The sequence below is a fragment of the Thamnophis elegans genome, chromosome 10, assembly GCF_009769535.1.
Source record: "Thamnophis elegans isolate rThaEle1 chromosome 10, rThaEle1.pri, whole genome shotgun sequence".
Lineage (NCBI taxonomy): Eukaryota > Metazoa > Chordata > Lepidosauria > Squamata > Colubridae > Thamnophis > Thamnophis elegans.
The window spans coordinates 48160008-48173970 of NC_045550.1; the positions used below are offsets into that span (position 1 = coordinate 48160008).

General features: G+C 37.9%; 1 protein-coding gene across 1 annotated transcript in view; it reads left to right on the plus strand.

The window, feature by feature from the left end:
* Positions 1-13963, plus strand: part of RSRC1 (arginine and serine rich coiled-coil 1) — a 138330-nt gene that overhangs the window by 101718 nt on the left and 22649 nt on the right. Inside the window, exon 7 of the mRNA XM_032225941.1 lies at positions 5772-5837. Coding sequence (XP_032081832.1) covers positions 5772-5837 — 66 coding nt within the window. The remainder of the gene's footprint in view (positions 1-5771; positions 5838-13963) is intronic.

Sequence of the window (13963 nt, forward strand, 5' to 3'; positions counted from 1 at the left end):
TGAGATTGACATGATAAACATGCATAGGATAGTGTTTTAAATTAGGGAAAATGTAAATATTTGTACTCCTAAAATACACTAAAGAAAAAGATACCTTTCATATTCTTCTTGTGGTTAAAATCTAGGTTCGCTATTATCTAAATCTGATTCTTTTTTGAGGGATCTAATCTGGACTTTTGTTCACAGATTTTACATATAGTGATGATAGTGAATTTTGGACAAGAAGATAAAAGTTTAAAATGTGCGGATGCACATATTTTCAATAGATTTGTTTCATTTTCCTTAATTTTGTAGTTTGGTTTGATTTTTACTATTGCTCAGATTTTGTTTATACTTTACTATTACATTTCCTAAAATCAAAATAGTATATGATTAAATTGTAAAAAATTGTATATCTCTGTTTTGTTGATTTTTTCCCCAAAATGAAGGCAGTTATCTGTGCTATTCATAGGTTTGACATAGTTTCATTAATCTTAATTAGTAGTTGGTGCCATATAAACAAAGCCTATCTATCTATGGTTGACTATATTCCTGAGGTTATATTTTATAATGAACGTGATTCATTAATTGATTAGCTAATGTGTGACATTGCATGTTATACTGTATGGTATCTCATTTATTTAAAAAAAACCTTGCTATTCACTGCTATTAAAGACCAATGTGCACATTTGTGTTTATGACCTAGTAGTAGTAAGCATTTCTCTTTTCAAACTAATGAATCAGAATACTGTGACATCTTAAAGACTAATAAATGGAATGTATAATTTATTAATCTTTCAGATGCCACTGTGCTCTGATTTTCTACATAGATACACAAAAAAAGAATATAGATTGTATAAAAGAGGACTTCCTTTTCAAAATTAATTACTTTAAGCTTTGATGTGCATAGCCTCCACTTGACTTTCCTCTTATTATTTCCTATAGTCCCTATCTTTAAATACCAAGCTGTAGTGACAGTTCTGTAGCCTATGTAGCAGCTACATTGTAGAGAAAAAGCTGAAAATATGGAGTGTAGGAAATATAATTTCTTTCAAGGATCTGCCATTTCTTCCTTTATTCTTCTTGATTAACAATTTCTACATAAATGATGAAAAAAGGGCAAGTAATGAACTTTTCTACCTCGGTGAAAGTTTACTAAAGATTGGAAAATTGTTGGAGAAATACTAAAATGTGTCTTTTCTGATAGATAGATAGAAAGATAGTAAGTAATATGTGGTATGTTCCAAGGAATGAATGTTTGTTAAAAGAAGAAAAAAAGACTCTGCTTCTGTCTAGTTTGTGGTATGGAAGAGACAGATATGGCAGAAGAAACATGAATATTACCTAAATGGTGTGAGAATGGATTATTTAAGTTATTTGTATGGCAAAAGAAGATGAGATAGGATATAATGAACATATATTGAATACAAAATGCAAGAGCAGTATATAAAAGTTGTTGAGGTGACTTGGTCACAGAGAGAGAATAAATGAGAACTGAATTACAAAATAAATAGCAATAGCAGTTAGCAATAGCAGTTAGAATTATATACCGCTTCATAGGGCTTTCAGCCCTCTCTAAGCGGTTTACAGAGTCAGTATATTGCCCCCAACAACAATCCGGGTCCTCATTTTACCCACCTCGGAAGGACGGAAGGCTGAGTCAACCCTGAGCCGGTGAGATTTGAACAGCCGAACTGCAGAACTGCAGTCAGCTGAAGTAGCCTGCAGTGCTGCATTTAACCACTGCGCCACTTCGGCTCTGTATATATATAATAGAGGAGCAAAAGCTTAAGAAAAAGGCAAAGTCTGAGAAAGTCATGACTGGATGAGATCTTCATGAAGAAAGAAGAGAAAATTTAAAAATAAAAGACAATTTATGAAGCACTCTATGAATGTGATAGAAATTAAGGTTTTTTTACTTGGAATTGTACATTATGCTTGTTTTTCTTATACTTTTAATTTCTCTGTCTATTTCTTACTCCTTTTCAACAGTTTGGATAACATTGCTTATCATTAAAGGCATGAAGGCCCAGCATTCACTCACTCAGCAAATCTCTTGCCTAAATGAAGCTTCACAATCCTAATTAATAAAAAACTATATGTTTCAATATTTATCATCGGGATCAAAGTTACCCAACTTTTTTGGGACCAAAGTTGTCAATTGCTTTTGGATAAAAGTTGCTAAAAGGTGGTTATTCATAGGACTGTTATGTGGAATATAGCCAATTAGAGGACTATTTTTAATGAAAATAGTATGCACCATTCATATATTATTCAAATATAAGCGACTAGCTGGTTGTGTGCCTGTGATGGAACTTAATAGTCTCTGTTTCTAGCCTGGTGCCTTACCCAAACTGGCTTCTATGTTTTAAAGTTACTTATAAAGAATTCTGAATGATTTTAGAAAGTAACTTTCCAAATGAGTTAAGTAAAACATTTCAGTTTTGGGATCATATTAGTGTAATATAACAGTTCAAATGTTGGATTGAAAGAAAGACTAGTTTCTCATCTACCTTCATCCATGGAAGGGTAATTGGGTGACTTTTCTTTTAGCCCAGTTTACCTCATACATAATGCCATGGAAATTAACAACCACAAGTATTTCAGAAAGACATTTGTAATGCTAATCAAGATAAAAATATACTCTTGAAAGATATAGAAATAAGTTCTCAGATAAATTTATAGACAGAGTCTCTGAAATGTTTTTTTCCAGTGGCCATTGCGTATGGGTTTGATGTCTTCTCACTTTCACCGAACAACTACTACTACTATTACTACTACTACTACTACTCCATCATCTGGTTCCAATAGTCTCCCATACCTGTTATGGGAAAAGAGAAAAGATTTTTATACATTTGAGTATCTGAATGAGATGCAGATAGACAGACAGACATATTTTTAGGATGCTGCCGTATTCAAAGTAATCAACAGGAATGGAAAATAAAATACTTAAAAAATTGTACAGTACTGAAAAAAGATTGGCAGTATAAGTTCTGCAATGTATAAAAATGCATTTCTAACTATGAGATGGCATTTTTACTTATGAGCTAGCTATTATTTTTAAAAAATCCAATAAACTCTTCCTATGCAGAAAACATCAGTTATGAAGAACGCACTGGCATGGTGGAATAAATAAATCAAATTTAAGCCTGCTAGTTTATTGAATCTAAATTTTGCCTGGTTGGCCCAAGAGCTATATATAAGCAATCCATCTTGTGTTGATAATGGAGGATCTTGAAACCCACCTAATGTTTGCATTATTAAATTTCATTCTAATGAGCTTTACTAATACATATTGAAGATAGTTATAAAGAGTGGAATGTGAATCTGAGATGGTAATTTGAAAGAAACATAAGCTGAGCATTTCCATGACTCAAGGGGTATAGCTACAATTACACATATAACCAAAATTAAATTTAAATGGAATTTCTATTATCCTTACCTTGGTATTAGTGTGAATAAGTGTAAATGAAGTAAAAATCTTTATAGTTACCAGTGATTTGTTTTATTATCTAATTTAATACATTCTTGTAAAGAGATCGCTGGCAGAAAAGTTTTAATATTTCATGATTTAAAATGTACTCTAAGTGTATCTAAAAGCTTGTAAATGGAAACAGATGTCTCTGTAATTGGTGCTGTCATTTTAGAACATCAGTATTTAAGCTGTGTATTTTAAGAAGGCATAGATACCAACTGAAAAGAGATATTAGATTTAAATTTGTGGGTCATGTGGCATTCATGCCTTTCATGCTTACTAAATCAATTGAATATTCATATAACAAATATGTTGGTATAGAAGACTAGCATTTGAAACTGTTGCTCTTTAATGGATTTATTACATAGTAAGAGCTGGTCTAGAATATAACTACCTACATTATGCTTCTCTATCTGTTGACAAAGCAATGTTGTTGTTTTTTAAAAAAAACTTAATATTTCATCTACTATAATGCTATTAGAGATTATTCTCTAAGTTCACTCATCATGCAGTGAGATAGCAATAAAGGAGAATGGCCCCTTTGAGACATTAATGTTTCAGAATAAATGATGTGCTAGAACAGAAATTTAATTAATTTACAGAGTATATTGATAGTCCCTTGTTACTGTGCTGTATATTTTTAATCTTCTTTAACATCTGTAGTAAAGTGTTTAAAACCCTTGCAGTTGAGCAACTTGTACTTAATTAAGTAATAAGAGGAGATATTTCTAAAAGAAGATTCTGTTTTTAAAAGTGCTGTCATAACGTCGATTAAATACAGCTTTGTAGTTTGCACCGAAAAAGAGGGTATTATCCATGAAATGATATCATGCCTCTATAGAGAATTTATTTCATCCTATAGTCTGGTTACATGCTGACCATACCATTCTTCATTCAGCACCTTCTATGCAACGCTGTATTTCGGAAGATTCTAGAACGTCTTCATGTTCCTTTCTGTAGCCTAGCAAGGCAATGAGGTAGAATAATGTATCCACATACAAACTGATCTGGCATTATTTCACAAGTATAACTTTAACCAAAATGGAGGCATCTACAAACGAGCAAAGGAGCTTCTGATTTGCAAAAGACACACATTTTGTCCCAGTAGAGCAGGCCCTTGCATTTGGCATAAATATGGGCTTGAATATAACTGCTCCTGAACACATTAGGGAGGGAAGGGAGATATTAAATTCAGTAATTGATAATTAATTGACTTAAGTTAGAGTGATCTTGTGATCTGTCTTGAAGACATTTGCAATGCATTCTAGGAAAATTGGCGTGTTCCATCCATTCACTCTCATTTCCAGATCACATCCCATTTGGATAATATATCAAACATATATAGCTTTTAGAGTTTCTTTGTGCTAGACAACCATGTTCTGGAAATGGAGACTTCACCTGGAATGCTCCCAGGTAGTATTTGCTGAACTCTGCATATGGCTTTTAAAATGGTTTGGGTGCTATATTGTTTTTCAAGAAAGAATATTATTACACAGATGCATGAATAGCTAAGATATTTTGTTTAGACAAAATAACAAAGATTGGGAGATTTGTTGTCCCATTAACCTAGAAACTTTGTGACTTACTTGACTTACTTGACTTAAGTCTTTAGCGTCGGTACGGCATCGCCAATCCCTTCGCTGTAGAGTCGCATGCATCCCGAATCAACGGGATCCATGATTCTAGGCTGAGTACTACTTGAGCTCGCCGGGCCCAAGAGTCGACAGAGCCCCTTCTGTTGGAAAACGGTGGGCACCTCGAGAAGGCAGGGGTTGTCTTGATAATGAGAGGCTATATTTTGCGCGTCAATTTTGCGCGTCAATTATCTTTGCCCACCGAGAAACATTGTCTGTTCATAAATTACATCAACTTCTTCAGGGAGTTGTAAGCTATGAAAGTGAGGGATTCACTGAGTTTTCTTGGTATCCAGCACTTTTCCTTTTTCCTGTTCCTTACTGTTGCATTTTGGAAGGGTCAGGCCTGTTTGGAAGAATTAAGTTTTGCCCTGTCTTTGAAGAATCATTCTGGAACTACATTTACTTTTAGCCCCAAAGGCTTTTTGGAAGAATGTCCTTGGGAAAGACATTAGGAATAGAAATTCACATTTAAGAAGAGTCATTTACAAAAAAAAAAATACAAATAAAATTTCATTTGGTATCTGACATTCAGTTATAGCAATGTTATGCTAAATTTATATAAAAAGGGTCTGTCCAGGTCTTTCCATCAGAGATTCAAATGACTATGTTGTTTCTAAGTGTATTACATTTTCCAGTTGTTTATTATAGAACTAATCGTCATGTCAATACATTATTTTTAGCTAAAGCTGATGAAGCATTAAAAGCAAAAGAGAGAAGTGAACAAGAAGCAAAGAAGAAAAAAGAAGGTAATTTATCTGTGTTTCCTCTGATTTCCTCAGTTTCTATTTGTGATTTTTAGATTGGATGTTGGAATTAACATGTAGCAATTTTCATAGTAAGTACTATTCTAAGCCTCCTACCACTCAATTAATTTGTATGATCCTTCATTATATATAATAAAATAGGATGGAAATATATCTTGTATGAAGAAATTATGTATCTCATCATATGATATAAAGGCTTAATTTGACTTGTCAAAGGACTGAAATATCCTTTTTGGAAATATGGTGACCAGAACTGTAGGCCTGTATTTTAAATATGGTTATGTTAAAGATTTATGTTTAAAATATTGCTATAATGGCAATACTTTCTGTTTCTTTTCTAATAATTCTAATATGGGAGTCATGCTCATTTTTCAGCATGCATTCACTGAGTTGATGTTTTCATTGAACACAAATCCATGGACAGATGGTTTCCCATTAGTCTACATGTGAAACTATCTGTCTTAGTTCAAAGCATATTACTGTACATTTGTTGAGTTTGAATAACAATTGCCATTTTAATGACTGTTTTCCTGGTTTAGTTACTTTTGAACAACCATATAAAACACATGCTTTGAAATGTCATAGATATATCAGTATTTATATCTAAGATCAAGTAATTTATGAACCAATTAAAACCCCTTTTTCAATGGCTTCTTTGTGAACCAATAGTTTGTTAGCTATGGATCAGTAAAAATATGTTGCACTTTGTATTTCTTTTAATCCATAAAAATATTTATGACTATTTATGTCTCCAAATACTCTTTAAAAGCTTCTACATCTATGTAACTGTCTGTATTTTTTGTGGTTGTTAACATAAATTGGCTGAGGACCTTTTCTATGCAAATCATCTTGCTTTTATTATTTGATATGTAAATTTTCCCAGTGAAGACTTCTTCAATGTAAGCTCTTTTTAATGTATTAACTGCTGTTGATTTCAATTTTCAGTAGCATACCTTCTTTTCAAGGACAATTTACAACAGGTTTACAATTAGGAAGGGACTAAACAAATGCCATTCACATGCTCAAGTCAGTTTCTAATGAAATTTCACTGACAGTCTTTTATATCGTTCCATTTTTTATTCATTCTTTTCTAATTATTTTTATTAAATGTTAAAGGCATATATTTCTTTTATATTTATTTTGTATATATTAAATTTTCTTAATATTAATACTTGTATAACATATATGTCAACATAATAAAATTATTATAAAATGATATGTATTAAAATAAAAATCCATACTGTGCAAATTAAAGTAAAAAATAAAAAAAACAAAATGAAAAAACAAGAATAAAAAAATGAAGATATAAAACTACTTATTTTAATAGTCCATTAATTTTAAGAATTCATTTCTAATACTTCGTTTCCTATTTTTCCTTTTTTCTGTTTATTTCACTTTTACAATTTCTTGCCCTTATTACTATATGTGTGCATGATTTCTATGATAGATGGCCAATAAATGCAATAAATAAATAAAATGTTAAAATCCAAATAAAAATGTATGCCTAAAAAATTGAGTCAATCATTTCAAAGATTCTTGCTGAACTTGAGGTCTCCTTGAAGATGAGGAGATGAGGCAAATCTAATTCTGAAGAGAGAACATTCTGTAAATTGGGAAATGATACAGAATACCTTCTTCCATTTGTTCAGCATGAATCAGGACTTTTTGAAGAAAGATTCGTCTATTGACTGTCATGTGGAGATAATTATATGCCAGGAGAAGGAGCAAGGTCATTTAGAGCTTTAAGGAATCAATATCTTAAATTTCATCTGATGAACTATCAGTTTAATAATAAAAAAACCAATTATTTCAAAAGGGCCATAGTATTATGCATCAGTTATTAGTTTGACCTGATTACATCAGAATATATTTCAACTGTTTAAGAATGCTATAATCAATAAACAAATAACTATTCTTTGATCTGATTGGTGCAAGTACATTATCCATAATTATGGAAACATGTTCCTTGACCTGTCACCACTAGAAAAATCTGTAATGTAGCATTTAAATAATATAATTTATTGTCTGTTATAGTTGTATACTACTTTTGAGGATAGCGCACCTGTTAAAATGTTGCAAGCAGTAAGGAACTATTTTGTCAGAGAAAACTGGAAAATGTTATTTTAAAAATATTGCTATATAAACATTATACATCTCAAATAATATAAATCTCTTGTCAGAATCTCCTCTTTTTTTTACCCATATCCTAAACTAAATTTAAGGCACATATACAGAAACTAATTCTGATTATTACAGTCATACAATTACTTAGCAGCTAGTATGTGGAAATATTATACATTATTTTAGAAGGTCCCGTGTCTGAAATTCACAGTGGACTTTATATAAGAAAGTCATAGCTATCTGTATAGCAAATGAAAATTAATTTTATATATTACTTATTTTACAGTCTTTATAAAAACTACTCCAATTAAAAAGGATTATGTGATGTATAACATTGAACAAAAAACCCTAATAAATCCAAATTAGTATTAAAAAGAAAAGAAAATCACAAAATAAATAAAGGCAGTTCGAGTTTATTATGATCATTGACCAATGTTTTATAAACATACAATTATAAAGGACCATGAAAATTAAGAACCAAATAAGAGGTAAAATAAAAGCATAAGATGCATTAAATTTAAGTACATAGAGATTAAATGAAGTCCTTAAGATATAAAAAAGCAAATGAAAGAAAGTTAAAAAGAAATAATATGTTAGCAATAGAGAATTAATAAAATATGATTACATAAGTGCTAAATTAAATGTTGGTTAGTCAGATGTATACTCTGCTAGTATAGTCAGTTGGCCAAGGAAGACATGGAAGTTGCTGATGTGAGGGCCCGGAAGCACCTCACAGTATACAGAGATTTTCACTCCAAGTCCAACACGCAGAGACTATACCAGCTTTTATCTAGGTATTCTGACCTAGGCTTCCTGATACAGTAAAAAGCACAAGCTTAGTCCCAAAAACCCTCTTTTTATTTCAATGGCTGTGAATTATGTTCATTCACAGCCTAATGAGTCCCAAATAGTTGTAAAGAGTTCTACAGTAGGCTGCCAAAGTCTTTTGAAGTAAGGCTGATAAGTACCCACCTTTACCTTCCTTGAAATGCTGCCAAAGACTTAATTTGCAATTAGCTTGGCAAGGCCACATGGAGCAAAAAGTCAAAATGGAGCTTTAGAAGGTAAACTGACAAGCATGAACAAAGTTGCTTCCTGCAAAGGCTCACGTGCCTTTGCTGCTCCCTCATGTCCTATGGGAGGGGCCAATCATCTCCAAGCCTTAGTCCCGAGTTGTCACTTCTGTCTTAACTGTTCTTGCCTTCTGGCAGCTCTGCGCATGCACGCACCGGGAACAGGGGGACCTTGTTTCTCTGCCTTGTTGATGTTTGACTCTGGAGGTTCTGGAGGCAGCACATAACTCCCAGATGGTTCTGCCCTCTTCTATGCCTCCAATATGGAGCTCTCATTGAGCCTTCCCCAGATTCTAGGACTGGCCCATGTTCCTCCCCAACCCCCTTGTTGTCCAACTCTACTGCCAGCTCTGCAAACCACCGGCAGACCACAACATTGGGAAATCTAGTGCTTGCAAAATGTTGGACTAAAGATAGCACTGAGACACTATGCAGCAGCACAAGAGCACAAGAAAAGGCACTAAACACCAATCCCATAAAAGTAGGGGTCTACCATACTATTTATTTATTTATTTATTTATTTATTTATTTATTTATTTATTTATGCATGTATGCATGTATGCATGTATGCATGTATGCATGCATGCAGTTTATAGGCCATCCAATCCCGAAGGACTCCGGGCGGCTACTAGACCTGAAGTTCAGACTATGCAAAGACGTTTCAGAGACAGTCCAACACATAGTGTCATGGTGCATGATGCATGATGCAGGCAGGAACTGCATACACTGAACGGCACAATCAAATAGCTGGTGTTATGTACAGGAACATCTGCAAGTATATGAGCTAGACTCTCTCAAGTCCAAATGAGAAGGTTGTTGAGGCTAACAGGGCTAAGATCCTGTGGAACTTCCAGATCCAGATGGAGAGGTAGATACTGGCCAAACAACTAGACATAATAGATGAGGACGAGAATACAGCAGTAGTGATAGCTGTAGCAGTGTCAAGAGACAGGAATATTAGGAAGGAGTATAAGAAGCTGGAGAAGTACCAGGCCTGAAGGAAGAACTGGATAGAATGTGGAAAGTAAAGCCCAAAGTGGTTCCAGTGATGGTAGGAGAACATGGGATTGTGATTCCTAACCTGGGAAAGTGGCTCCAACAGATTTCGGGAACAACATCAAAGCTCTTTGTCCAGAAGAGTGCAGTTCTAGGAACAGCTTATTATATAGAACTCTCAAACTCTTCCAGGCTTCTGTAGAGGACCCAAGATTGAGAAAAAAACATTCTGCTCATAGGGATGAGAAGATAATATTTTTTTTGCTCTTTTCAAGTCCCAGCTGAAGGAACTGAAGCACATTAGGTATGGAGGAGGCCTACAAAGGTGAAATGCTTTGTAGCTGACACCAGGAAGAGAACTGAGTCCAAGTGGCATCGTAAATGTGATTAATGGATGCGTGCCTGGCAGCCTGGATCATTTGTATTACCTCATGTGAGAGTTAGCTGCTGTCAAGGCCCTCACTCAATCTCCAAGCGGTGAGACGAAGCCAAGCTAGATCGGGGTGTCGGAGGGAGCCTTATAGAAGCAAAGAGTCAAATTGAGGAAGCTGCCACTGAGGGCCCACCGACAGATTGATCAAGTCTGTGAACCAAGGCCTGCGGGGCCAGTGGTGCAATATAAGAATCAGTTCTGCTTCCTTGATCAGCATCTTTCAAATTACGCGCTGAATCAGTGGAATTGGAGGGAGCACATACAGAAGACCCCGAGGGCAGCTGCACCTGAGAGCGTCGGTTCCCTCTGTCCCCATAGTCGCGTAATGCATGAAGTTCCTGGGGAATTGATGGTTGTTTTGCATCACAAACAGATCCAGAATTGGGGGATCGTACCTCTCTGTGATTTGCCGGAAGATCCTGTGATGAAGGCTCCACTCCACGGGTCGATGTGCATGTGGCTGAGGCTGTCCGCCTGCAGATTGTGAATGCCTGCAATATGTTTTGAGCGAAGAGATAGGAGATGTTCCTCCTCCCATGCCACTAACTGGAATGATAAGTCATTAGAGTCTTCGACCGCGTTCCCTCTGCCTGTTTATATGCGCCTTGGTGGTGGTATTGTCCATGAGGATGAGTACATGCGCATTGGTGACTATGTCCCTGAAATGGAGTAGCGCGAGATACACTGCCTGCAGCTATAACCAGTTTATATACTGTTCTTTAGATCGGATCGGGACCAGAGCCCCTGAGCTACTTGATCATGAATGTGAGCACCCCAGCCCAGGAGACTTGCATTGGTGGTAGGGACCACCCGCTGAGGATCCCTGAACAGAATGCCCTGAGACAGTGCCGGAGACAACCACCATTGTAGAGACTTTCTTACCTCCGGCTGCTCCAGCTGCTGTTGGACCGCTGATAGGGAAGCAGAAACCACTGCAGATGACGACTGTGGAAGCGAGCCCATAGCACATTTGGAAGGTAGACACCATCTTCCCTAATAACTGTGACAATTGGAGCAGTGGGATCTTGTGTTGCCGCTGAGTGGCTGAGATCAATTTGCGTATGCTCACTCTTCGTTCCGGAGAGAGGAAAATCTTCCCTATGCTCGTGTCTATCACCACCCCTAGATGTATGAGGTGAGTGGTCAGAGTTAAATGACTCTTTTTGGCATTGACCAGGAACCCGTGATCCTGGAGGACTTGAAGAGTAGTTTGAATGTCCCTGTGGGCCTGGTCTGATGACCTGGACAGCAACAATGTGTTGTCCAGGTAACAGAGAATGCGAATGGGAAGAGAGCGTAGATGGGCTGCAATCACCGCTAGGACCTTTGTGAAGACTCTCAGGGCCGATGATAGGCTGAGTGGAAGAGTCCGATATTAGAAATGCATTCCGGCATAGGAGAACCAGAGAAACTGCCTGTGCGCCTGCAATATAGGGATGTGGAGGTATGCTTCCATGAGACCCACAGAGGAGAGGAGGTCGTTTGGATGGACACTCTCCAATATGGATTGCACCTTGAACCTCCGGTAAACTACAAATTTGTTTAGAAATTTGAGGTCAAGAATTGCTCTCCAATCCCCCGAAGACTTCGGCACTATGAAGAGACGGGAGTAAAACCCCTGTGCCAGTTGGTTGGAAGTCACCTTCTCTATGGCCTGAATCTGAAGGAGATGCTGGATAGCTTTTTCCACCAACCTTCTCTTGATGGTGTCCTTGGAGACCGGACACGTGACTGTGGGGGTGGTGGGGTGGAGAGGAACTCTAGAGCCAATCCCAATCTGATTGTGCGTCGAATCCATGCATCGTTGGTGATGACATCCCAATGATCGGCAAAGGCCGATAAGCGACCTCTAATGGGAAGGGAACTCAATGAGTCACTTCTGCTTCCTGAATGGTTGGTTGGAATTTCCCTTGTAGGGCTTCCTGTAGGAGAAACACTGGTTGTTCTTGCCAAATCTATCATAAGAAGCTGATCCCTGTCGGGGGGGGGTGCCTGATGTTGCGGATGGGAGTAATTGAAAGCCCCATCCATGTTCCGAAAGGGCTGCCTGCAGAAGAAGGAAGAAGAAGATTTGTTATCAGTTTTCCGAGTAGCTGAAGGCAGAACCTTTCTTTTATCTTTGGACTCAATGAGAAGCGGTTCAAGTGGAGGCCCAAAGAGACGGTCAGCAGAAAAAGGTGAAGATGCAAGTCTCCATTTTGCTCTGGCTTCTGCCTGCCATTGTTTGAGCCATAACAGCTGTTGAGTGGACACGGAACAGGCTATGGCCTTGGAGGTGAAACGTGCTGCATCTAAAGAGGCATCCACAGAATATTCCATCGCAGGCTTAAGTTTGTTTAGATCCTTGTGGGATCTCGTGTCAGAAGGAGGAAGTCTCTCTTGAAGCTGCTTCAGCCAATGCAAGGCTGCCCTGTTAAAGAAAGAAGCAGAAGAAGCAGCCCGCACCGCCCATGAAGAGGCCTGGTGCCCCTTGACCAAGGTCTGATCAAACCTTTTGTCCTCTGGGCGGAGGGCATCTTCAGTAGCCACAGTGGCAGCGTTGGGAGCAGAAAGGGCCACCACTGGAGGGCCGATGGAAGGGACCTCCAGCAACTTGGATAACTCGGGACTCGCGTGGTAAAGTTGTTTATCCAAGGCGGAAGGAAGAGCCCAGACCCTGGTGAAACCCATTGATTCTGGACTACCTCCAGAAAAAGCTTAGGTGAAGGACCACTTCTTTTTCTACCGTAGGCCTGGAAAAAAGAGGATCAGTCATGTCAGTCTTGTCCTGCTCCTTCATGGAAGATGGCTTGAAGGCAGGGATGCCAGATACTTCCTTCGCCTTAAAAAGAAGGGAACAAAATAAGACTGGTTTAAACAGTCCTATTAAAGAGGAAGGGGCAGGCGTAAGATCCTCATCATCAGAGAGGTCAGAATCCCTGGAAACTGGTTCATCAACTTCTAAAACCGAGGCCTGAGAAAGAGAGTAAGTAGGCATCCCCTCTGCGCTGGAAGGTTTTGCCTTCTTGTATGATTTAGACCCCTTGGAGGTAGAAGCCACATCAGTGCGATGTTGTAGGCCAGCAGCAATGCTCCTTTCTATGGCAGCCACTATAATGTCTGCCATGTCAGAAGGATAGCAAGGAACCCCCCTTGGGCTAGGGGAACCAACATCTATATCAGGGGTTAGACTCCTTTCTCCTTCAGACCCATCTTCCTCAGGGACAACCACCCCGTCCTCAGGCTGCAATGGGGAGGCAGGTGGGGAACTTTCCCCATCCATGTTGGTGGATAGTTCCCCAGGAGGGCTTAGAGGCCTGGGTGCCAGAGTCAATTGAACCTGTGTAGGCCCCTTGCAATGGTGTGACTTGGCCTTGGCTTTACGTTGCCCGGAGGCCAGAGGACCTTCCTATCTTTTGGGGGGACCTTCTCCTGAGCTGGAACTTTGGCAGGCTTGGGGGCAATGTCCCTTACAGTACCCACCCTTTTCTTGGATGCTGACTTCC